The sequence below is a fragment of the Pleurodeles waltl genome, chromosome 8, assembly GCF_031143425.1.
Source record: "Pleurodeles waltl isolate 20211129_DDA chromosome 8, aPleWal1.hap1.20221129, whole genome shotgun sequence".
Lineage (NCBI taxonomy): Eukaryota > Metazoa > Chordata > Amphibia > Caudata > Salamandridae > Pleurodeles > Pleurodeles waltl.
This window is the reverse complement of record NC_090447.1, coordinates 700,616,772-700,644,173: the sequence shown is the minus strand read 5'-3', so window position 1 is coordinate 700,644,173 and position 27,402 is coordinate 700,616,772. Positions and strand designations below refer to the sequence as shown.

The 27,402-nt window shown below is 40.1% G+C and overlaps 1 protein-coding gene across 16 annotated transcripts in view; it reads left to right on the top strand.

Moving 5' to 3' along the window:
- ABI3BP (ABI family member 3 binding protein) overlaps positions 1-27,402 on the top strand; it is a 2,083,720-nt gene that overhangs the window by 1,595,855 nt on the left and 460,463 nt on the right. For 9 of the 16 annotated variants that reach the window (XM_069204834.1, XM_069204837.1, XM_069204832.1 and 6 more), the window contains 7 exons: positions 14,889-14,966; positions 15,438-15,512; positions 19,089-19,163; positions 19,601-19,675; positions 22,649-22,717; positions 25,398-25,475; positions 26,316-26,390. The exons of 1 other annotated variant lie outside the window; for it this stretch is intronic. In XM_069204834.1, the coding sequence (XP_069060935.1) occupies positions 14,889-14,966; positions 15,438-15,512; positions 19,089-19,163; positions 19,601-19,675; positions 22,649-22,717; positions 25,398-25,475; positions 26,316-26,390 (525 nt within the window). The remainder of the gene's footprint in view (positions 1-14,888; positions 14,967-15,437; positions 15,513-19,088; positions 19,164-19,600; positions 19,676-22,648; positions 22,718-25,397; positions 25,476-26,315; positions 26,391-27,402) is intronic. 6 more of the 16 variants (XM_069204845.1, XM_069204840.1, XM_069204848.1 and 3 more) reach the window with 3 other exon arrangements.

The following is a 27,402-nucleotide window of genomic DNA, read 5'->3' as shown; positions in this document are numbered from 1 at the left end:
TCCTGATAAATATTATATATTTTTCTAAACACTGTGTGGTGTATTTTTGTGGTGCTATATGGTGGTATTGTATGATTTATTGCACAAATACTTTACACATTGCCTTCTAAGTTAAGCCTGACTGCTTGTGCCAAGCTACCAGAGGGTGGGCACAGGATAATCTTGGATTGTGTGTGACTTACCCTGACTAGAGTGAGGGTTTTTGCTTGGACAGGGGGGTAACCTGACTGCCAACCAAAAACCCTATTTCTAACACTAGCTTAGATGTTTTTCATCAGCTTCTCCTGCCTGAAGGTTTTCTTTCTAGATTCGTGTTCCTTGGTAAAATAAGGAGGGAACTCCAATCAATGCCTTCCTTCCTTTGTCTAGGGTCACCATTTTCTAGATATAGCACCCAAAAGGTTGGTTTTGTCAAGTTTCAAATGATCATACACTGTTTTTGTTGCTGACTGAGAAGCTGTGCATGAACAGGAACATTTTGAAAATGAATAAATGAGATCATTTTATGATCCTGTACTTCTCTACACAAGAGTGAAGTGGATTATTATTATAAAAAGATACTGAATGAAATGCAGCAATAAGAGTATTTCACTCTGAGCAATCCTAGATGTCAAACAAAATAAATGCTTCCTTCAAAATCTGCATCACTGGAAGTCCTTTTATAAATGTTTAGAAAAAGAAGAGAGAGAGAGCTAATATACACAAATAATATATAATATACAGAGGTAATTGAAATTGAGTTATGACAAAAACACTTTTAGGGGGAATTAAAAACAATGTACTTTTGCCCCCCATTAATAGAAGTTACAGACACAAAAATTCTGCCAGGGTGTTTTAATTTCTCTGTGAGCAAATCTGTCCTCTAGGAGGTGAGTGCTACAATCCAATAGCATTTCGTTAGAAAACATTCAATACATTCTTCAGTTTTACAGATAGCTGTTAAGGGGAACTCACAAAACATTGCACTCTTTTATGGATTGTTGCTGTCACATGGAGCACTATTTGTCCAAAACAGTAAATCGTGTCTCTGCCCATAGCAAAATTACATCGGTGATAGCACACTGGATTCCAAGTATACATGTATGTTGTCACATTATTGAAGTATGCCACATTATGGCTATAAATAACAAGCCGTAACCATTCAACACGATAAGATGCAGAGCTATGAAATATAATACTTTATTGTTATAGTGCCAGTTATTAAAATATCAACTTCAATTTACCGGAAAAACATGTCATTGCAATTGTTGCCAGGGTGTTACTGGCATTTACCAGAGGAGAGCTTTTCAGTATTCCAAGGTGCAGCTAAAATACAAAGTTGAACTCCTTATTCTAACTTCCCAGCTTTCCCAGTGACAGTTCAGGTTCTTAATTGACCCCAGAAAACTGTCATGCCACTTTGATATTGCCATTCCATTTTCAAGTTGATCACGCCTCCCAGTATAGAGAAAGAATACCTTTACCCATGTTAGAAATTTGATTTCTGGTTGACAGAGGGATGCACCCTTTCCAATTGGGAACTACAATCCTAGTCAGGTTAATTCAGATACACACTAAAAGTTAACCTGTGCTCACCCTCTGGTAGCTTGGCACAGAGCAGTCAGGCTTAACTTAAGAGGCAAATTGTAAAGTATTTGTGCAACACTTCAAATGGTAAAACTGTGAAAACCCCACACAAAAAGACACCATACCTAGTTAGAATAATAGAGCTTAATGTTATGAGTAAAGCAAGACCAAAATGACAAAAATCCAAACAAAGTTCAGATGTGAATTTTAAAGATTAAAATACAATTTACTGCTTTGAAGGATAAAGTTCCAACTGAGGCTATCTGGTTGCATTAGACCGGAATAAATCCAAAATCTCAGGCCATCCGCGATGGAGCAAGGGGTCGGATGAAGTCCCAGGTGAGCCTTGCTGAAGCTTTACCTTCTCAGAATTGAGCCAAAAGTTCCATTCATTGTGCAAAAGTTCACCGGGAACAAGGAGAGCATCGCTGGTAGTTGTCCGTGGATGCGAAGAGTCTGCCAGGTGTTACGGATGGGAGGAATGAAGCCTTGAGGTTGCGAGCAGGGATGCTTGCTGTGTGAAGAAACAAACTTGTGGTGGCTCATGCCTGTTCTTTGAGCGAGTGGCACAGTTCTGGTGTGAGCAGGACCGTTCATGGTCACGAAGAGCCCAAAAGCCTGATTTTAGGAGTCAAAAACACTTTCAAGGGCCCAGGACTGGAAGGGCACTTGTTGGAAGTCAGGAGCTGGTTGAAGATGGGTCCAGGAGCTGTAGCATGAGTGTTGGAAGTCTTTTGTGTACCTGAGACTTCTGAAAGCGAGAGGCAAGCCAGCAAACCCTTAGAGTCACTTTGGTTCTGGGATGGAGAGATGCTGGTCCAGTCCTTCTCACTCCCAGGAAGGAAGGCAGGAGGTCAGCTCAGCACAGCAGGAGTCCAGCAGAGTAGCAGCTCAGCATAGTGGCAGTCCTTGTAGCAGCACAGCAGTCCTGGCGAATATTCACTGGTCCAGAATTGTACTGTGTTTGTGGTGTCAGAGGTCCATTACCTATACCCAGTTGTGCCTTTGAAGTGAAAGAGACTTCAAAGAAGAGTCTTTGACATGCACAGAGGCCCCCCCTTCCTGACCTGGCTCCAGACTTACTACAGGGTGGTATGCAGCGCTTTATGTTTGGCAGGGTGCTGCCCTTTCAGGTGTGTTTGCCCCTCCTTCCCATCCTGTTCAGGGTGGCCCTTCAGGACTTTGATGGCTTATCAGTCACCTATACTCCCCTTTGTCAGAGGCTGTCTAGAGAGAATCCACACGCCCATCTGTCACCTCACCCCAGACCTGTATTGGAGACAAGCAGTAGGCACTAAATTGCTAAAATAAGAAAATGTCGGCTTTCTAAAAGTGGCTTTTTCAGAACTGCAATTTAAAATCTGACTTCACCATAAATTGTGATTTTAAATTGTGAGTTCAGAGACACCAAACTTGAAAAATGTATCACTTCCATATTGGGAGTTACAAGTATAAAATGGATTAAGGTAATCCTAATGTTATGCTATGGGAGAGATAGGCCTTGCAGTAGTGATAAGCAAATTTGTGAGTTTTTCACTACTGGGGCATGTAAAACGTACACGTACATGCCCTGCCTTTTAAATACATTGCACCCTGCCCTGTGGGTCATATAGGGCCATAAACCTTAGGGGTGACCTATTAGTATAAAAAGGGGAAGTTTAGGCCTGGCAAGAGGTTTCACTTGCCAAGTCCACGTGGTAGTTTAAACTGCACAGACAGGCTCTGCAATGGCAGGGCTGAGACATGGTTAAGGGGCTACTTAAGTGGGTGGCACACTTAGTGCTGCATGCCCACTAGTAGCATTTAGTTTAAAGACTCTGGGCACATGTTGTGCACTTTACTAGGGACTTATAAGTCAATTAAATATGTCAATTGGGTATGACCTAAAGTTACTATGTTTTGGGGGAGACAGCACAGCCACTTAAGCACTGGTTGGCAGTGGTAAAGTGGGCAGAGTCCTAAAGCCAGCAAAAACCTGGTCAGAACATAGAGGGATGCAGGCAAAACATTGGTGGGGGTTGGGGGGGAGACCTCCCCAAGACTATCAAGTCTAACAACCCAGTCCTGCATTGATAACAATTACCTATAAAGACATTCCAGAATGTTTGTTTATTTAATTAGGTATTTTTATATTTTGAGGCCTACTGTGACATTTTTCATGTGAAGGCCATTAAAGCATACTTGTCCTACAATGAAAATCATTCTGCCAGTATTCACATTTTACCCTAGCTGTTTCCACAATGCACTGACCATTTAAACAGATAAGCAGTTATTACCACAAGTTCAGCTAGGGTCTTGAGATGCGTTGGGAAGCTACCATTTTCACAATGATTCAATGCAGTCTTTTCATTGATGTATGCTGCAGGCCCAATCTCCTCTTGCTACTGAACTCTAATAATGCAGTCGCTGTCGAAGTTAGAAGTCACTCACCTTAATATTGCTGCTCAGTACTCTAAACTCCACCTGGGAAACCAAGATATTTGGGGACATGGGTGGTGAATAAATGGGACTATGGAAAGTGTCTGCTCCTGCTAGCTACTTCCTCAGTGCTCTGACGAAGATGAGACTCTTTTTCCCTGTCCTGGGTCCAGGTTTCTCCTAGGCTTATAAGATATCAAAGTAGCACCACTGATAGCTAAATGTTCTGTCCTTTGTACTGTCTGTGAAAACTGTCTTGCGCACCCCTGACACATGGACAGACCAAAGCTAGTAATACAGCTTATAACTCATTTAAACAAGGATACAGCATCTGCCCTTTGTGTACGTCAGCTCCAGCTTTAACTGTGGCAGCAGTTCTGAAATTGTGGAGCACAACCCATTGATTATAACAAATGATATGCCACTGCATCTGGTTCACTTAATTCATACCAATGAAAGTCAATTCACAATAAGTAAGAAGCTCCCGCTAGTGTCATCTTTCTGGACATGACAATATGATTTTTGAATGGGTCAATATATCAGATACTGTGTGTACTGAACATATCTGAATAATATCAGATGTCACTGCAGATTGAGGGCACTAAATCTAGTGCTGGATTGAAATTTAGCTCATATTTCGTATAATTTGAAATTTCGAGATTTGTCACAATGATAGATACTCTATTGGGCCAATGGGTGCATTTTTCCAAGCATGAATTATATATTCACAAGGAACAAAATCGTAATGTATACAACTATATATAAGTGTTCACATGCAAACATAGATAAAACAATTAATGAGCATATATATATATATATATATATATATATATATATATACACACATACACACACACTCTATGGGGCATATTTATCAAGGTTTTGTGTCACCCTTGCGCCACGCAAGGGGACACAAGGGTGCCACAAGACCTAAATGAGATTTATCAAGCCACACAAGGCCACCTTTGCATGGCCCTGAGTGGCTTAATAAATCTAGAGTAACCCAAGGCAATGCAAATCCCTGCCTTGCCTTAATCTGCAACAGGGAAGTGTGCCATGGGTGGAGTGTGGGCATTCCCATTCATCCAGCCAACCATGCATTCTGACACATTCCCAGATTTACCCACATTGGTAGATCTGGGAACGCATCATAAGAGTACCCCTCCCAAGTAGGGGTGCCACAAGGAGAAATCTCTTTATTTCCTCTTATGGTTTCCTCTTTCTAAGGGTGCTGCATTCTGCAGCATACTTAGAAAGAGAAAAATGCATCTGAGGATTGTGTTTCTGCAGGAAGGTGTCCCTTCCTACACAAAAATAATCCTGCCTGCAACACAGGCCCCGTTACCACATGATACAAGGGTGTCTGCATTGGCTCTAAGCAGCCAAACGTGCACCGGCACTAGGAAAGGACAAGAATGTGCTGTATAATGGTAAATACAGCATATTCCTGCCCTTTTCCTTTCAAGGTGACATTCTGTGAAACGTTGCACGATATTTTTATACATATGGCCCTCATGTGAATAATATATACCATATAGGAGCAGTGGTGGACTGACTTAAATGGAAGTGTGGAATATAAAATAATTGTCAGGGGGCCTCATAACACTTTTTCTGCATCTATTACGGGCTGTTGCAGTCAGGTAGTCATTGAGGTAGAATAAATGCAGATATTTGTATGTAATATGATTAACAGCCCTATAAATTATAAATACATAATTTCCTTAACTAATGTATACCAAAAGTTTAACATACCTACCAGAGGAAATGCCCCATGCACGATTAAATGTGGAGTAGGCAAGGGTGTATCACATCTACCACGCATGACTCTACACCTCCAAATATTATTATTCATTTATTTTTAATTTTTCAACATCCTACAAGCAAAGAATGTACTTGCCATAATTAGAAACAACCATGAGTAAAATACATGATATATGCTTCCAATATGCATTTTTATGTATTGCTTACTTAAAATGTCTGAAATGTGTCCAACGTGATACTGTGGATAATATAGCCACTTTGTAATCCTTTGCACTACATTATGCCTGTGCCAGGCCTAATGTATGCAAGGGGGGCGTTTCCCCATTAGTGGGGCTGAAAAAATGGTGCAAGGAAATCTAGCAGATTCTGTTGCGTAATTTTTACGACACTTTTAACGCCTGCTCAGAGCAGGGCTTCCATTGAAAGGGGGCTTCCATTATTTATAATTGGCCCTTATGTACTCTGCAAGAGTAGTGCCAATATTTTGACGCTGCTCCTGCAGAGTATCAATAGCGGCAATATAAATGACGCTATTGCCCCATAACCTGCGCCATGGTGTGCCGTATTTTAGATATGCCACACACATGGTGGCTGTAGGGGGGCGCTAAGGGGCACAAATAAAGTGGTGCTAGGTGCAGTGCCACTTTCCTTGAACATGCCCCTTAGAGTTTTACTCCAGGTGATACTTATTTTCTTCCAGACCTCACAGTCAATCATTGATCTGCTCCTCACATGACCTAAACTTATCTGGAGCTGGGCTTCTCATAATGTTTATTTACACTCTGTCAGAATTCTAGTAGCGGCAATAGACACTAGGATAGGTACTGAGACAAGGAGCCACCTGATTTACAAAACAGTAGCACAATGATGCTCAGCAACCAAAGCTGCATTGTGCAAGGGGGAGAGAGCCGCTCAGAGCCAAAACTTTGTGCCACTTTGAGTTACTTTGTGTGATGTTTTCGAGGTGCAATGTCTTGATAAATCTGCCTCAGAGACTTCTAGAAGCATTTTGGTGGATGGTGTCCAACGTTATTTCCAGTGCTTAATAGTTCTTTTTTTCTGACTCTCTATAAGTAGGAACCCTCTCTTACTAATCATCCTAGGGCCATGTTGTTTAAAACTTTGTTGTATAATTTAGGCTAAAGCATAACAAATATAAAACATTTTTGAAAAATAAGAAGAGTTACTAATCAATCTGTTGTAATTTACGAATGATATGAAACAGGTACTACCTGAAATTACATGGTTAATCCCAAAAGATAAATAGACTATTTAATTAATCAATGTGGATAAATCATAAAAACAAGTTGATGAGTTCATTCCTTGTAAAAGTACTGATAACCCGGAGAAGTAGGGAATCAGAAATAAAGATGTCAATCACAGAATTATGAACTATAATTTAAAGCATTTTATGGAGCTTATTAGCTAGAAATAAGAAGGGCCAGTCCACCCTTTACCTGCCCTGAAAGGGAGGTGAGAAACGTAAGCCAGTAACTCTTTAAACAGAGTCCATCAAAAGTACACTAATTACAAGCACTGAGTCCTTTCACACCAGACAGGGTTTCAACAAAGGTATAGGCCTGGCCTCCTTCTTGTATTGATCCTTTTCATAGCCAAGGTTCCTCCATGTGTATGGGGCTTAAAAAAGATGAAGAGTTCTAAAACGTGTGAGTTCCTACCCATTCCCGAGATGCTGAATCACTCTTCCTCTTCTGACTGGCACTTTCCAGGGGGCTGCCACTGCCTGTCCAACCCAATGTACAGCTTTCCAGGAAAATCAAGATAGCAGCTTGAATGATCATTGCGGCAAACCGTTTTTTATTTAAGCCAGACTCCTCCAACTCATTTGAGGTCTGATTTCTTCCCTTGAAGACTTCCCAGTCACTCCCTTTCTCACCTTTGCCCTCTGTGAGAACATCCTGTCAGTGCTTGTCAGAGAAGGCCAGCTGCTTTATGGAGATTTCATCCCCACCCAGTTCCTGGTCCAAGAGAAGAGTAATCATCCGGAGTGGGTCTATTGTTCGGGTGGGAGGAGGGACTTTGATCTACTAGCTAGCCTGCAAGGTGTTTAACTGGCTAAACCGATTAGCCCAAAAAGGGAATTCCTTTATTGCTAGTTAAGGGGAAATCCGTCCAATCTGAAAGGTGCATGACAAATACACCTAGAGTAAAACCAAATAGGATAGGCTTCAGTCATTCAGAAATGTATAGAGAAAGAAAACTCAATTGCGTTCTTACTTCATGCCAATCAAAAAATAGGGTTTAGACATACTTTATACAAAGTGCAAAAATATCGCAGATTTTATTTTTGAGTCAAAAAGAAAGTGAACAACAGTTTTCCACGCTCAGCCTGTTGACATGTGCGCATGTTCACCTGTAATCTGCACAGAGCCTCTTTCTCCTGCTGTGCAGCAGAAGACCCTACTTTAAAAGGAGTGCCCTGCAGGCCACAGCTCAAATCGATTTTTAGGAAAAACTTACCTTGGCTAGGTCTCCATTCCAGGAATTCACTGACAGTGAGGTATGAAACCAGAAGTCCAAAAGGAAAGAAAACATGGAGAATCATTCCTGTCAGAATCTGCTTGCCTACAATTTTCTTTCAATTCCTTTTGGAAGTCTTAACACCCCATTTTGCAATTTATATTCTAATATTGTAAATATATACATATGTACCTATTACATTTAAAATGTAGCTGACAATAAATTTAACGTAAATAGCAAACCAGGCATAGTGACTTGGCAGCAATTGGTTTAGTAATAGTGGGTTATAGTTAGCACCTGTTGAGTTATCCTAATCAACAGTCTGTGGAAGGAATTATATTTAATTTTAGTAAAAGGGAAAGTTTGAGAAAATGGTTATTTATGCATTTGTACTGAAAGTAAAGGCACAACTTAATATTGTTTTTACATCAGGGTGAAAACAGGCAGGCATTTTATTTGACATATGTATCCACAATTCCTCTGTTTTAAATCAAGTTAAATCCATAAGATCGGATTTTTTAAATAATATGATTGCAAATGCAGAGTTTTCTCTGTTTTATGGTTTTTATAAACCAAACAAAATATTAATTAAAAAAGGGTGTTATTGAGCCAATAATGGCGTCTTATCGTTCCAGTAACATTTATGAACTACTGGGCCTTTGACCATGTTCAAGGGCATTTCTTCAGAATCACTAAGTAGCACTGCAGGACCCAAGTACACAGTTTCCCACTAGATATTATGTGTATATGCTGTGAATGGTGATGCACATTATTCACATGTAATGGGAGGGCCTTATTGTGCAACGTCTGCCAGTGTATTAATGGGTTATAAAAAAAAACATGTTTTCTGCATTTCCATTCTGATTGTATACCTTTTTCTGGACGTATTTGCACTTGTATTATGGCTCTATGTCCTGTGGTATTGAGTGATATAGTGCATGTATCCAGGCTGTAGTATGGTACTGTTAAATATGGTTTTCTCCAACTGCCTTTCTTAATCTTCCTTTCCTGCTATGGTATAGAAAATGCAACAATGACACTGGAGTTAAATGTCATATGTGGACTGCAGTGTGTATTTACAGCACCCATGTAAATGACAGAACTACATGGCTGCAGGGTACACTGTGGTGCTCTGGCAGGGGTGCAGTGAAACATGTAAAGGAAAAGTGCATTTCCCATGTTTGAAAACCTGTTGTATAGATTAGTAAGTCACTTCATAAGTGTGTCTTGTAAACCCACAGGGCAGGGCGCTGATATATAAACAGTGACACATTGAAATAGTATTCCAGACAGTGATTCAAGGCCCAAAAGCTGTTTTACTCTTTGGGTTTAGACAACATACTCCATTTGCGAGCCTGGATATATTTACAAATCTTAATTTGGAACTCTGTCAGGGGAACTGCTTGCAAAATGAATCTAACTTTTTTCATTCAGTTTTCAAAATTGAAAATAATGATGAAATCAGCTTTTTCGATAACTTTGTTCAAAATGTAACTTTATAAAATGTTATTTGTGCTGTGTTGGCCAAACCTAGCTTAGAATCAGTTTTGTCACTCATCTCACCTCCAAATGCTCAGTATTCATTCCTGACAAGAGTTAAAACTCTGCTCTCCGGAGGACAATGACTAAACCTCAGGGCCCAGAAAAGCAAGGGGTGTTCTCAACAAGTGGTCACTTAACAGGGATTAGTCATATGGATAGGGGGCAGGAGCAATTAGCAGAAAAAGAAGAGTCTTAACACTTTTTTAATGTTGGGGACAAGATCTGCTCCCATTCATTCTTAGGCCGTCCTACTTTGCAGGGCATATAGCCAATTTGGACCTCAACAATTAGGAGATTACCTAATTTAAATAGGATTGTGATTTAAGGAAAGCCAGATAGTTTTCTGATGGAAAAAGGCTTAGCCATTGTCATGTAAGGCTTTTGGGATTTTTTTTATAGCAAAGCAAGGAAGGAGTGCAAGACGAGGTGCTCATAAGGCAAGAAAGTAGTCAGTCTAAAGAAATTCTCCAACCACTGGTTAGTGCATAGAAAAAGACTTGCACCTCACCACCATCTCCCCTGACCCTTCTAGAATCTGGGAAGACAGCACCTACAGAAAGAAGTCCCTGATAAAAGAAAATGACTCAAGGACTCTAGATTCCCTCTAGTAGCCTGAGACAGCAACTGCACTCCAGTGGCCAAGTATCGAGCTCCTGTTTACCTGTCCCAGTGACACAAAACTCAGAAGGACTCCTTACTCCAAGAGGACCCAGAAGACCACAGCAGACTGGGCACTTTAGAAGCACTGGCTAGAGGGAGACTTAATGAGTAGAAGCCTATCTTGAGGGGCTGGAAGCAGCAGGAAGGACAAGAAGAGACTTTCCCAGCAGTTGTAAAAAGTAAGATTTACTTAATGCCTCTGGAGGATCAGGACAAAGTGCTGAGGCTTGCTCAGGAAGGTCACATCCAAGGCAAGCAAGAACACCATGTTCATCCCACTCAAGGGCCCTATCATGAAGAATTTTGCAGGCTCAGTGCAGAGTTGAGCACCTATGTTTGGAGTTTGAGGAGTCTACCGTTGATACATGTGACTCAATGTCTCTGAATTATTCCTTGAAATGCAGATGCCAACAGAAAGCAGGGATAGTCTATCCTTAGTTCCGACATGTATCTGGCTTTTTTTAGCCCAGGCAACAGCTTAATTCCCATCCTTGCTCTATGGGAAAAATTTGAGAACAAAAATAATAAAGTTAAAACTTTGGACTTGGTTGAGGTGGCAAATTCATCTCAGCAGAGAAGCAACCTCTGCAACTATGAAATTTAGCTTTGTCCTCCTGTGAGCTTTCAAACCAAAACTAACGACGTTCATGAGAGCTCGTTGACACATTCATTTTTGAGAAACTGTCCCTGGCTTCAGCCAGGAGCATTCGTACTTCCAGAACAAAGACTAAGGCAGAAGGTAAAACGCTTGACCCATTGTATTTGACTCCACTACATTGCAGTTGGCTTCAAATTGCACGTGGGCCCTGGTCAACCACAGACTTTTATCTTTGTATACCACTTTATTTTTGCTAGGTGTTTTTGCCCTATACTTAAAAAAAAAAATCCCCTTATCAGATTTTAATCATTTTGCTATGAATTTTATCATTATATTTGTCTCTCTTACATTGGTTGGGGAATTTTATTTTTACTGATTTCTTGTCTTTAAAATTGTTGAAATACACAGATTACTCTGGGGAATTATCTGTTGCTTGCAAAACTATCAGGGGCAATGCTTAGTTGTCCTGAGACCTGTGTTGAGACCTAACCAGCATGTTTATATTAGGTTAATAATGCCCCCACTTCTCAAATGAATAAACTGCTTCTGACAAATCTATAGAACATTTGCTTGTTCACAGTGTTACCAATGGGCTACCAACACGTTTCACAGTATGTAAAATGCTCTGGCAGCCACAGGGAAGGCTAAGGGGGGAATGCTTAACTCTCTAGTTGGAACATTTTCAACCCCTGAAGGAGAGGACAGTATATTTCTCCCTGCTGAAGGATTACTGCGGTGACAAGTGGATCTACCTCGCCCTCTGTGAGAAGGAGTAGTTAAACACCACAGCTGTTACATTTCTGGGGCTTTCTGACCCCAGTCAAAATACATGGTGTCCTGTCAAATTACTGTAGTCGACATCATACGTCGTGTTAGCAAATCCGATGGCGGGGATTCATGTTTTGTGTAATGGGTAATGTGGTATATTTAAAGAACAGTGCACGGAGTTTTATTTGTGGAACCATTGGTAAGGGCAAGGACACTGAAATCTGCCTCTTAAAACTAAAGTCGACAACTGTTCTTTTTAGTATCTTTAATCAGATACAGCGGAGTGCGGAGGCTGTGTTTGTAAATGTTACAATGAAGCTATCAGTTCTGTCACAGACTGGGAATGATTCCACAGCATGTTTTGCTACTTTAGGGCCGGCTAGTGTGTGCTTCTTCTTGCATCACTCAGTCTCACCCTGCAGCAAATCCCCTTCCTAAGTATCTCACACCGCCCAACAGCCAAATACACCGTTAATAATACGTATTTAGCAGAATTCAAGAGTCATGAACCCGGGAGTGTAATTATTTGATTTAAGACTTCATAAACAAGAGCCTAATCAGAAGTCTGGTCATGGACATTATTCAGCCTGTCCTTTTCACCTCATCGTACTCTCACTTTCAGTAAATAGAAATGAACGCTGTACTGCCGGAAGATATCAATATTGTTCACAGCTTCTTCATTATTGCGACATTATCCATTGCAATTCAATAACATACAAAAAACTGTTCATTGTATAATTGTAGCAATCAATGCCATCGTCATCCTGCAAATGCTCCGTGCTTCTTTGGTCACTTGAATCTATTCATTCTGTGGCGAGTCAAGGCGTGGGTCAGTGCGCTATAGATAGCGTTTACATCGAGATCCCAAGTCCCAACCTGCACTCTCCAGGACATGGAGCTCAGTCCCTGTCCCTGATTTCAACTTGGGGAGGGGCTTAACAGTTCAAAGGAACTGATGCTGCGTTGCACGTCGATATGCTATTTGGCAGACCCCAAAAGTACTTGCCTCCCTGGCCACCTGTCACCTATTTCACTTTATTCTGTGAGCAGGCAAGACATGGGACAGAGGGTGTAGGGCACATTTGCATCAAGACTCCACGTCCCAGCCTACACTCTCCAGGGCATGGTGCCCAGCGCCTGCCCTGGATTCCAACTTGGAGTGGGACTCAAAATGTAATAAGGAACAGAAGCAGGTATAGCTCAAGCAAGCCAAAGGCCATGCCTGGGTAATGCCTAAGTTAAGGAAGTACCATTTGCAGCCACTCATAATACAAAAGACGCTCTTGGCTTGGGTACTTGATGACGACATATTAGAAGTAAGGCGATACAAGATCAAGTGGTTCCTCTCTGTTCGATGGATCCTGCTTTCAAATGAATAAGTTTGGCTCTACCTTAAGTAGATTTATGGCTACATCAGTGTATAAACTTTTGGTAAAACTGTTCAATAGGGTCTGAATGTTTGTATCGCCATTTTAATATATACAACAGCTATTATACAACAGTTGGAGCTTAAACGTGGAGGAATTTGTATGAGATAACAATAGCAAAGTCCAGTACAATGTATGTGTTATTTGCCCACACCAGAGAATGAAGCTTGTGGGAGACTAATTCCCTTAATGGATGACTTAAGTTTGAAACTAAACATCAGGTGCCCACCAAATCTGTTATACTTCCAGAAGTTCAAGAAGAATGAGGCCGAATGGCCGTTCCGTAGTTTTATCATGTCGTAAATTACATAATTTTAAAATATCTCTATATTTTGTGTGTTGTTCTTTGAGGCTTCCTTAAGCATGAACATAATGCTCTTATGAGAAGAGAGAACCTTTAGGTCATTCAGAGAAATGTTGTCAGCCGTACAAACATCCATTGGGCCAAGTCATGAGCATAGTCTTTGGGCCTGACCCTTGGCACCAAAACTCAACACTAAGAGATCTGACTATCATCAACACCCTCTCTCATCATTGTACTTCAAATGTAGCAATTATTCACCTAGTTGCTTTTAAAGAGCTTTGGGACCTCGACAAGAAATACTACAAGAAAACAGGATGCAGTTAAATTTTCCACTAGTTACCTACTGTGGCAGCCAGTTATGTCTCCACTTTTGGTTATACAGGGAAATCCTCCACAGGTTCCTGAGATGTATAGCCTTAATTACTGATCTATGGCACTTAATTACCATGACGTTTGTGTCTTTGAAGAATCCCAAAGCATATCGCTGAACATGGGTAGCTAAAACAATGGCACTCAAGTGACTTTGTTTATGTGGAACAATAGAGTGGATATTTTGTCACACTATAACAAGCGGGCCGCATAGAGTTTACATGCCCGCATGTGGCCCTGAAAGGAAATATCCTGTCGCTAGGATGACTGTGATAGAGCAGAACCCAGAAAATTGCAGAAAAAGTGCAAATATGCATCCTGACGAAAGCTTTCATGCTATCATGGAATGAACCACTCAATCTTGGTGGAATTCTGTTTTGTTCTGCTCTGGTGATATGAAATGTCATGTCTGAATGCAGAAATTAATTCCACTCTTTAAGCTAATTTGGTAAAATTGGTACATGTAGCCCATATTTATTGCTGGCTTTGAAAGTAACTTCGATACCAGCAGTCTGTTTTCCATTGACATTCAAGAGGATGCTGGAAAACCTAACCCCACTGTTTCATTCCTGCAAATGTTATACAAGAAGCCATAGTAAGAGGACTTTTTAGCATGTCAATTGGGAGGTCAATACTAAAGCTACCCTTAAGACATGTATTGGTCCAGGTGTGCTACAAGTCAGCACTCTGCCATGACCATCACCCTTTTCAAATGGAAGAGGAGCAGAACGCGCTTTAGCACACACTTGCTACTCACTGCGTAATGGACCCAAATAATTGAGTATTTTCCCAATATTTGAGAATATTTTGTAAAAAGATCAACAACTAGCCATCAAAGAAAGTACAGGCTTTTGGAATATATACTAATGTTTACAATCAGTAATTTCTTCTAAAGGAGAAATATTAACACATATGATCTGTGTTGACATTAAATAGTGTCCACTTCATTGTTTATCCTTGCTATTGCTGATTATATGATGTACATTTTTTCTAGAATCAACCAGGCAAAACATCCCAGAAACTATCACTCCTAAATCTTCTCGCAATGAAGAACAGCCAAAAGCAACGTTGGGTAATTTCAATCTCTATGCTGTTGTTCATTCCACTCTGGACCTCTTCACAATGGCAATTGCTTCATATCATAATAAAAAATACTTTACATCTGCTTACGTGCTTGCCTTCACGTTTGCTCTTTATAGACAGAAAACATTTGCCTGTGCTGCTGCTGATGGTCCTCTGCTTCAAGCTATTTTCCAGTACCCTCATTCTTCTGATAATTTTCATAAACAATTATAATCACGAGTCCCATTTTCCTAGAATACCAGCAGGTATCCATCATACTTCTCAATCTTCTGCTAAACTGCACACCACTGGAATCCGCTAATATTCTTCTTTCCAATAGTAACCATGTATATTGCCCTTGCAGACCTCTCTCTGCTTCACTGCAGACTTCCAGCATGCACTTTTCACAAAATGGGAATACTGCCGTCTTAAATTGGGTGGCTGGGGGATTTAACCACAAATTTAGGCTTTTCTCTTTCAGCTTTCTTTGAAACACCATACTCTTCCTTGGAACCAAAAGACCTTGAAATGCCTGAAATTCCTCAAACTAACCCTGGTAATTTTATTGTTTATATGTTTACATCTGCCAATGCTCAGGGATTCATGATTTCACTAACTTCATTTCAATTTTCTAGAAAGCAGGATTTTTTCTTTTTCTTCAATGTTCAAAATGAATGCAGATGTTTGCAACGTATGTAGTGAACATAAAAAGCACTGGATGGGTGACATACAATACATTAGTCCAAATGCAGTTGTGTACTGTTTTAGTTGGACAAATTGATATGGAAGTGTTAAATGTCTCTATTCTCTCTTACAAACAATGGAAAATATTAAAAGCTCTTCCTGGATGGCCTTCTTGTCAGTGAATTTACAAAGCATTCGTAAGATTATCCATCTTCACTCCTGATGGACTTTTTGTAAAACAACAAAATGCTTTTGGTGCAAAGAAGGCTAATATTTTATATACATTTGTGACTGCACTTGAGTATGGCACTAGTCAGCTTAACAATACATTATGATTGATGCTGTCCCTTTTTTCAATTTGAAGTTCTCTCTAATTTTAGTACTATTGTTAGTTTTAGCCAGTGCTTGCAAATTTCTGAAGTCTTCTACCATGTCTTTCATAGTCATTACTAATTGACAAAGTGAGAGCGGACAGCATATTGCCTCATAGCCACATGGGTCAAATACCACCCAGACCGTGGTGGACCCCACGGTCTAAGCAAATGATCAGCAAACGTACTTAGTAGGTGCGATTGCATTCAATATGATACCTGTCATACCAGTAATGCACTATGGTAGATGCAATTTTTGTATCAATTACTCGTGAGTAGCTTAACCAGAACAACCTGTCAGGACCGGGTCTGCAGCTAGACAAAGCATGCATGGAGTGTTCGATTGCCATGAGCTGCTTTGTACACAGCTAAAACGATGTACTATCTAGACCATTTTTGAAGCCAGCCTGCAACAGGTTGTGGTATGAAACACCTAATTCACTTATTAGGAAGCATTTAGTACAGTGGTTCCCAACCTGTGGTCTGGGGACCCCTGGGGGTCAGCAAAACCTCCTCAAAGGGTCAGTGGATTCCAATAATGATTGATTGGGGGTCCCCAGTTCCAGTAATGAAAAAGGGGGGGGTCTACAGAAGTTAAAAGGTTGGAAACCACTGATTTAGTAGATCTGACTGTAACTGAGGTATGAATGGAACCAAGTGAAGTCCTAGTGCAATGAAGACTATTTTGAGACCATTGTATATTCTATGAGTATATTTGCAATCTCTGAAGATTTGCAGTAACGACACAATTCTTCTGACATGACTTTAAAATCTTTTTATTCAAAGGATAATTTTCATATCAAAATTCCTTCCTTCCTGCCTCATTTGCCTTCATCATGTAATGTGGGCACAAATTGGCAAAAGCTCTTTGTTAATCGATTTTGACTCGTTAATAAACGCTAGTTATGTTTGTGGTTGAAATGACAGTTTTGAACCACACTCCACTCCTCTCATTTTGCCCAAAATTGAAACTTATTAGAGTGTATGAAGAGAGATGGGCAAAAGAACACCTTTCTGGCCACATGGAAGGCATTGTCTTTAATTTGAGCAAACAAGGTACAGCAGAGAAGCAATAATTTAAATAGCGGACGGTCTGCCCGAGAAACACACTCTGTTTGCAATTTTCGATACTCTGATGTTTCCATTTTTGATATACATTTTCTACACGTGACGCACTTATTTTTAGAGTGAAAGTTAAAGTTAACTTTTACAAAATTATTCATCCTAGAAAGCAGTGTATTTTTTTTAAGTACTTCATCCATGCTGTTGTGTGTGATGGAGTACACTTTTAAGTGCCTTTGTTCCGTTATAGTGCAGCTGCCTTGCATCCTCTTTTGGGACCGCCCTGAGCAGGCGGCCTTACCTTGTTCTGAAAATTCTGTCGTCTGGGCTTTGCTGGTGTCCTGCAAAAGCAAAGCTATTTACCTCGGCAATACACACTGTTCCTGTTTAAAAAGAAAGACGTGTTCAATGAGATTTTCCAAGCAGAACACTGCCTTTGGAAAATAGGACTTACTTACTATCTTTAAAGGAAGGGAGCCTTCCCCTCTCGTTTCTCCGCCAGCTACTGGACTTGAGATATGTGCTTTCAGTTCTTCTAATTCTAAAAACATTCGGAAATGCTGTTTGAATTGTATGAATTCCATCAGTGCGCAAAGTGAATTAGAGGCATAAAATGATTGGCCAACATTGGCATTTTTTTCACAGGTATGCACACAGTTTATTGTTTTAAATTAAAACTTTTACCCAACATATTTCTATATGAATTCGCCTTTTAGTATAACACGGTGGACCCAGAGGCATTGCTCTCTGTATTTGTGATTACCTAGAACAATCCAAGGGCAGCTGCTATCACATCCTGTGGCCTTTTGCCGAATGTCCGTGCCAGCAGAACTTCACATCATCATTCGTTTAATTTTCATTAGAGAAACTGAGCTCCAAATGAAGGTTTATCAAATAGGATGCAGTATAAGATAATGTAATGACTAATAGCTGCCAAACGGTTCAGCCAGGCCCTTCTGATGCTCTTGAAAGGATGATATCTAAACAGTAGAGAGCAACCTAGCCTAACCGAGGCTTTCAATTGCCATTAGAATTAAATTAAGGGAAGGGTTTGTCTTTGGAAAACAAGATACTGGGTGGATAAATAATATTATACCACTTCTTCGCTTACGACTTTACTACAGTGCAATAAATGATTACATTCTTATTTGTATTGCCCAATAAAGATTATAAAATGAATGCAAGGTATATTTAAAGCGATATCATTCTTTACTTTTTTCAAATTGTACTTGGAATTGTTGACACTTCAAAAGGCTATAAATAAAGATGCTTTTTTAGTTATTTTTATTTTCCATTTTACTCAAGTCTAGGTAATTATAGAGCTTGGGGGTTTGCACATTAATTCCTTCAAGCCACTAGTTCATACTTACAACTATAAAGTTAAAGGCTGTGTTTTTGCTCATATTGTGTGTGTTGCTAGTGATGCACAGAACAACCACTGACTTATTGCATTTTTCGATTACTATAGTGAAATTTGCCATAGCAATATTGTGTAGACTACCCCAGTGCTCACGCTTAGTTCATCTGCAATGATAATGGAGATTGTTATTCTCAGTACAATTAATCACCTGACTACAGAATTCTCCACTGCTTAAAAAGCAACAAGAGAGAGTGAATTTCACCATTTGGAGGCCACACATTATAGAGCCCTACTTGACAATTCCATGCATTATATCTCTCTGAAGAGAAGGTACATAATCCTAGGATAATTCGCTCAAGAAATCCACAGTAAATGCTGTAGTTGACTGTGTAATGTTTCAGAAACTATTGTTCTTTGTTTGAGAAATCTAAATTATTACAATGCAGTGGTATGTACCACCTTTGGAGCTTTCCCTCATAACAGCTGCATGAGTCGTCACCACGAAACTGATATGATAATTAGTCATTCTGTCAAATAAAGGAATGGCGGGATTTAGAAGGGTATAATTAAACAGATAGGCAGTGCACGGGTGTCTGGTACACATTTGGAGTAATGGTACTCTTTTTATAACTTACATTATGTTTTTTTACAATAGTCCATAGGACCAGCCCTAAACCAGCCACAACAAAACCAACTCGTGTTCCTCGAAAGCCATCAAAGGCAACTCATGGTAAACAAAAGTGAAAAACTGGAGGCTTTTGTCTTTCTTCTGTCAGTGAAAGCTGTGTTATCCTCGCAATTGCCATTTCACAGCTCTTTCCCATGATGCACATGTGGAAGCAGCGGCTTTCAGCTGCTTTCAAACTTTTCATGGGGATGCTGCGCCCTTTCTCTCAGGATGGTAAGGCAGTTGCCGGGTCAGCCCGTTTATCCAAGAACCTTTCCATCAACTCACGCTTTATCTGCATGTCTTACTAGTGCGCACTTCAACGCTGAGGATACCGGACTATGTTCTCTTTATCTTTGTGTTCTTTTTTGGCAATTTTCACAAGCGAGCTTGCACGGGTACCTCATTCCCGAGATTAAGAAATGCACGTTCTGTAGCAACGTAAGATGTTATCTTGCCTGGGACCTCTTGATAATTACGCCTGTTCTTTCTCCTTCCAGGGTCTAAAGAACCGCCATTCATTCCTTTCAAAGACAGTACCTCAGAGTGGCCCCACAGGCCGCAGAGTACTCCGGGTAAAGTTAATGTTTTTCTTTATGCAAATTAGGGTAATTTAGCCAGCATAATTTCGGGAAAGGTTCTGCCCCACAATATGTACTTCAGTAAGGGAGCTCTAACTCCAATAAGAGTAGGACCGTGGCTTCAGAGTGAGGACTTCCTGTGAGAATTACTCATATTTTGTTTAGGTGTTCGTACTGAACTATGTAGCTGCTTGAGGGGAACCCCACCTTGCTGCTTAGCAGGAAACAAATATAATTCCCTGACATTCACTCCTCCCTAGTATTCTGCAGAAAGGTGGGGATGGACAGGAAGGTGACATCATCATGGATGACCAGGAGCTCCTCCTGAGTGCAGAACATAGCCACCTGGCTATACGATATAGCACTAATTGTTGAATGGAAAACTATTTTTACTCTTTAAAGTATTGTTAAAAATGTAGTCTTCAATAAAGGGTTACAGCCGACACGGCATGCACCTAATACATTTCAGATATCTGTAAAAATGCTTCTGTAAAATGTATTGTAAAATATTAATTTATAGTGAGGGCCATTTACTGGTAATGTTCTGAGAAGTAATACAAAGACACCTATTTCCTCAAAGATGTTATTTGCACAAGGGGAGCACTTATGCTACTGGTTTCACCTTAAAGGCAATCATAAATTATGGTACAGTGCTTAATTTGAAAAAAAAATGTGCGTTCTAGGGCACAAGGTATTTCACGGGAGGTCAATGCATCTTACGCACCCTACCAGCGCTGCAAAATGCCATTGCTATCTTTACCCACCAGTCATCACGCTGTAACAAATGTGACAATTTGGATTATTCATTGTCTCCAAAGTTGTAAGAATGGCCCGCATGAGGTACTATTGTTTTGATTTTTCTTCTGATCTGCCCTGATCAAGAGTTAACAGGCATGTGGTGTCTGTCTGAAACAGAAGTGCAAGTGTTGGGAAATAAGTGCCACAGCCAAGCACCGGCAAACACAGAGGCACAAATTCAGCACTGGGTACACATACTTGTTACATTTTCCAGGTGAATTCCATATTTTTTTACAATGATACACATCTGGCTTTACAAGTGTGGGTCCACTCTAATTATATGGACATATAAAGGTTTGCAAATTTGCAATTCTTTTTCTATACTGCCTTTGTGAAGTCCTTATTAAAACTTGCCACGTTTTAAACAAACGCAAGAAAACACATCGGCAAAAGTAAGTTTTGCTGAAAACATCTGAGCAAAAATCCACTTGTATTGGTAGAATTTTTCCCAAAAATATTTGCAGGAAATTTTTTACTGAATTATTTTCCCAAGAAATTTCAACTTCAACTGAGGTTTTGACAAGTTCACAACATTTCGCAGCCATTCTAAAGTGCAAAGTTTGTAGCCTTCCCAAAACTTTGTGGTCAAAATTTAAAGGATAGTCACCCCTAATTTCTTAGTGCTTTATTTTTTGAGTGAATATTTAAAGATGTAAAGTAATGCCTTGACCCTTAGGAACCATTGACCCTTTATTTAACTAAATCACCAAATCTATTATGCTTTCTTAAAAAACAACCAACTTTGATTAGTGAAGTTGCCCTCTGTTGCCTTTTCTCTGGTTATTGTGGTGCATAAATCATAATTTTTAACTTCTACGCCCATTTCCCCATATTTTATTTTATCTGTACTTACACATACATCTATTCAAGTTTAACTTCCTGAGATGGAGCAAGCACCAGTCTCTTCTCTAGTTCCCCCTTGTCTATATAGGATACTTTCGTAAGGGTAAATGAGTATGTCTGCTTTCTTGTGCCTGACTCTGAAAATCATCAATGTAAAGTTGAACTCAAGTTTTGCCTCGTCTGAGCATAAAAAGTCTTAATACAGGCTAACGGCAACAACTATTAGCAATATATGTCAAACATTTAAATATTATAATGCAAATTTTCACTGTCCCAAATTCATCTAGCAGTGTTGATCCATCCCTATGAAGAATTGGGCATACACTGTACCTTTAGGCGTAATTAGGTGAAATGTGATTATTCAGTAGTAAACGTGTTTAGACTGAAGAGCATCAAGAAAGGAGCAGGGTTTAGTGTTTAAAGAGACAATCAAAAAGTGAAATGCCCAAGTGCAAAGGCAAGCTACTGAAGTAAAATGATGGGCTACAAAGAAAGGAAAGCTAGCACATCACTTTGATGCATGTGTTTACTTCAAACATTAACACGAATCTGAGTACTTTCTGAAAAAGATTCCCCTCCTAACTTCAGAGGAAATACTGATGGACCTCTTCTGCCACTTGAACATCCTTGAATAATCCACTGTGAGCATTAGCCAGAGTGATGAGTGGCTGAATTCAAAAGCAGAACCTTGGCTGGTTCAAATCTGATTGAAGCAAGGAGCTATTGAGCCTCGCTCTGTCTTTCCACTGACTATTTGACCTTCCGCCTACCATTCTCTATTCCCTATAGTGCCAAAACCAACACAGCGAATGTCTATTTACTTCAAAAGGCTTCATATTTTGGCACTTAATTCAGTGATTCATGCATTTGATTTTTTTCTCTTTAAGATAGAGTATTTTTTACCCTCATAAAAAGGAGTTGCATTGCTCTGCTTTCCTGAAACGTTTGTTCTAAATTGCTAGTTTGAGGAATCATCTCTACAGTAGTGCATTTCCCAACCATACTTTCCATTTAACTTTGATCTTTTTCTGCCACCATGGTCCAGATGCTGCAACAAGTAATTAAATGAAGTAAAGCAACAGAGCTGAATATTTAGAAATCTTGCAGATTTTCCCCATTAAGCTAAAAAAAATAGCAGATATTTAACTAGGCAAGTAGAAACGACAAATATAAGATTAGCAGGGCATTACTTCCTCATTGCAGATCTCCTGGTGATTTTCTATAGCAATATTACATTTCCTAACTTGGGGTTGTTCTGATGTCAGGTGGCTCATCCTTCTAGAATCAAGCACTCCAATTAAATTGTAATTGTTATTTGTCTTTCAGTTCCAACTAAAATTCAAAAGGATTCTTCTTCCAAGACCAAAACATCCAAAGGTCCACATTGGGAGCTTGGTGAATGTCAACCTATCTTTCTAGAATAACGTTATCGTTTTAAGCACTGCATTTCCTTTTGTGTGAGCTTATAAAAACACTTGCATGCACATCCATCTTATGCAAAAGAGCCTACAGATAGCTCTGTTTTTGTTACCTTAGTGTGTCGCACCGGCTGTAGGTGGACGGCTCACTTGCTTTACTAACACTTGTAAGCATACAATAGTACATCTTCCTAACAGGATACACATACTTATTGTGCAATTAACGACCAGGAACAGCTAACCTAGTTGTAAAAAATGGTAGGAGATATTCATTATCCTCTTTCTCAATTAGCAGCAATCCACCATCAAATGTATCTAGCCACAAAGAGAAAAAAATGTGTTCTTGATTTTTGCTACACCCTCGCCTAACTCATTGCAGCTGGTAAGTTGGCTCCATTTGACAGCAAAGAGGATTCTGGTTTAGCCCCTGTTTGTCCTAAATCACAGTAGACACATGGCTTAAGTGAGCACTTTCCAATTTAAAATGTATTAAATAAACTAAGCACCAACTCCTTGCCGTTCAGACATACATTGATGCCTGTGGTGTGTCCGTAAAACCAGACTAAGTCAAGCTCACCTGTAGTAACCCCTTCCATACAGACCCCATCTTGTTGAGAATCCCGGCAAGGTGTGGTGCTGGGCTCCTAAAGGAACCCTGGGGACACTACCTCACTGTTTTTGACACCGTGTCCAAAATGTTTGAATTCAAGAGCTATTGGTTGCTGCATCTGTGGACAAAATCTTCAATAAATGTGAACATAAAAAAGAAGTGTTCACACGTGTTATTTAAAAACAAATCTGCTTGTGTTGCTCATACCTGGCTTCTTTAACACATTTATCTGATGCCTGCCATGTTGTCTTGAGGGAGACAGTTGGGGTGACCCTAGAGCAATGATACCTTGTGTTGGTCTTCTTTACAACATTCCAGAGCCAGCATTAATTTTCTTTTTTCACAAATTGTCAAAACCCAAGGCTACAACGTATAACTGGACTGGTATATTACAAGGGCCCTGTTGCATTGTGGCTTGGAATTCTGATGGCACCTGAAATTACAGATACACAAGTACCGATAATTTCATGATAATGACATTTTGCAGTATTAGCCGAGAAACTGGGGAATACTGCTGCAACTGGAATATCATGCATGATTGCCACAGAAGTTCACATTTTTAGTTTGTGAAATTACTTGGGGATTAAGGAAATTACTCTGAATGAGGTATTTCCAAATTCTTTGCAATTCCTGACTTTTTGAGCAGCATACCATACCGAATAGGAGATTACACTTAGCTTGTTATAGGGTCTGAGAAAAAAAAAATGTTCTCCTTTAGAAATGCTGTGTTCGATTTAGCAATTTAGGGCATTTGAGTCCCTGCGCATAAAACATTTTTCACAATAATTGAAAGTCACTGATTTTGAGTTAACTCCAAAGTTATTCTCTTTACCCCTTTGCAGGCCTTTGTTTTTACTGTTGTGTTTAGGAGTAGATGAGCCGTGAATATGTTTTCATTTTGCTGCCACAAAGGATCGGTTGTGCTTTTCTTTCTAGGAATGTCCACATTCATCTGCAAGGCAGACATCGCTCTGGTCCGGCCTGGCTGCGTGGCGAGATTGTTCTCCTTCCAGTTTTCTGGTTTTGTTTCCAGAGTTCTAACACATGTTCTCTCTTTTTAAGGCAGTGAAATCGTTGCAAGGATTTCCGAACGTGGCTCTGTTTCTAAAGCTTTGAAGAAGCCCAATTGAGATTCCTCCTCTTGCCCTGCATTACTACTATTGTCTGCTTGGCTTTCTCTAATCCAACATGCAGCGCTAAAAGCTATCTCTTTCCCTCCACAACCATCGATGATATTTTACGACATCTTGCTGTTTTTCATTGCCATACTCGGAGTTTCATGGATATTGAACGTTGTTAATGTGCAGCTTTTTACTTTTGCTGCCGGTGATCATTTGTATATTCATTAAAGTACTGCCCTTCCCACATACCAACACAATATTTACTGTTTCCATCACATTTTAAAATAGAGTGTCTGGCTCATACATCACTCAAATACGAGCTTCAATGTTTCTTAGTGCATGTGGATTAGGGCACTATCTTTACTTGCATTTGTAAGTACATTTAGTAATATTTTATACAGTATAATACCTTGCTGGGTCTAACCACTGTAAATAGCAGGTGTTACTAATACCCACATTAATGGCACTCAATTTACCAACCATGAAAGAATTGCTTGGCCGCTACTCGAGTTTATAATCCGCTTGGACACAGCAGATGTCAATGATGAGCATTCAACTCAATAAGCCATCTTCTTTTACACTCAATAGTTTAATTTGTACACTTATTGGTTCTCTAATTTAGTAAATACAGTCTTTGCTATTTGGCTTTCTTTCGTAACCCATGTTGTTTTTCCTAGGGCCACTTTCATCAAGCACGCTGCAGATGGTGCCCACTCTGTTGCTGATCCCTGGGCATGTGCTTAACCAGTTAACATTTTTGGCTTCCATTTTATTTTATCTCTTTCAATCTAAGCGTGTGTTTTCAAACAAGGAGGGAGAGCAGACAGTCCTACAAATTGTGCACTAATCTGAGTTGTGCGCCTTGTAAATTGCCTCTTTGAATGATGATTTCAACTTCGGGAAATTGTGTTTTTTGTTTCTTTTAGCTCCAAACGAAATTCACAAGTTTTCTTCCGCTCAACCAAAAACAACCCAGATAACCAAAGGGCCGCTGACAACTCCTGGTAATCGCGATATTTGTCATCTTTCAGAATTCTCCTACTGAAATGTTCACAACAGTATTAGTCACATACAACTGATCACACAGACAGATACAATGCACTCAATGGCATGATAAAGTGAGAAGAACCTTAGCACCATATTTAAATATGGATCACACACTTAAATGTTTTTTTCCCGCTTTCAATCCATAGACTGAGTGAGTGAACGTGTGTGTGGTTGTATGATGGAAATACACATGCAAGTACCACACATACCTTTACAACACATCATTATAACACACGCACCTTTACCACACAAGCTTTTATCATCCATATGTCTTTACCACGCATGTCTTTACAAAGAAAAATTTAATGTAAATGCATCCATGGTAAAGGCATATGCGTGGTAAAAATTTAGGAGGTAAGTATAATCCATGTATATATGTATATGCACCTATATATGTATTTTTCTGTGTATACATATACATATACATATATGTTACCTTTGCCATCCAAAAACCCATGCTCAGCCTAAAACCTAAAAATGCCCTTGCCACCCAAAAAGTCATATCCACCCTAATCCCTAAAAACAGCCTTACCACCCAAAATCCCATACCTACCTTAAAACCTAAAAGCACTCTTGCCACTGAGATATTGATTTGACTGTGTATTTGTACTGACATTGCATTGGTGTTTCTAGCTAATAAATTCCTCCAGTTTCAGCGATGAGTGACTGACACATTGAAACATTTTAAGGCTCTTTGCTTTGTTTATGTTCATGTTGGAAAACCTAATTAACATAACTACTGGCACAATGTGTGTCCTTGCAATTCTTGACAACAATTTGTATTCTCTGTATTGTAGCGCCCAAGAAAACGCAGCGCATGCCCATCAACTTCATACGATTGCGCATTTTCGGAGACCCAGACATGACCTCTGGTAATTAGGATCGCTCATCTACTTTTCAGATCACTTTTTGATCATTTATTGTGAAATATCATGAGATGATAACACAACTTGGGATGATGATGAAACATAATGTTAGTTGAAGCAAAAGGATTCAATTTCATGGGCCTTATCTGTAAACCGGCTTTGTATTCACAAAGCCAGTTCTATACATAAGACCGGTTTCGTGGTGGCACAGTAGTGTTTTGTTGCACATGAAAAGTTCCATTGCAAATTGAACACTTGTGATGTGCTAAGAAAATTGTAAGCATCTGCAGCTCTCAGGGCAATCATGAGAGATGAGTCAATTCTTTTAAACCACTCATGTAAATGCAGAGGTTTGATCAGTGAGGAGCTGGCACATATATTCCATAATGGCACTCTCGTTCAACTAAGAGGAATGAGACTAAAAGGGGGAAAGGAGGGGTGTTCCTGTGCCAGCCTTTGCAAATGGCCAGATGGTGTGCTAAAGTCCTTGTGCTGAAAAATGGGGTACCAAAGAGTACCAAGTTAGAGTTAGGGCTGCTTTTCCATAGAACATGCTAATAACTTTAGAACAGTTTTTAGCTGCTTCTTGTGGGTGGGAGCAATGCTGGCTCCTGCTGAAGGCAGGAAACTGGCTGGGGCCTTGGAGGCATTGAGGCTCCCAGCAATGCCTTCAACAACAAAATGGTGGGTGCCCTAGGTGGGCTCCAGGGCACCCACACTTCATTTGCCGGGCACTGGGGGATGCCGCCCCCGGGCCAGAATCAGTCCAGGGAGGGGGGGTCACATGGCCCCCTTCCTCATTATTAATTGACCCAGAGATAGGAGCTGTGTGTCCCCTCCTCTTAAAAAAGCTGACTGGCCCAGGGAGATGGAGTGCCTGGGACAAAATTGACACAGGAAGGGGGTCTGTGTCCGCCCCTTCCCATTTACAATATGGCTGGGTCCTAGAGATGGGGTCCCAGGGGCAGAAATTGGCTTGGGGATGGGACTGCATGCCCCTCTAACCTATAAATACAGC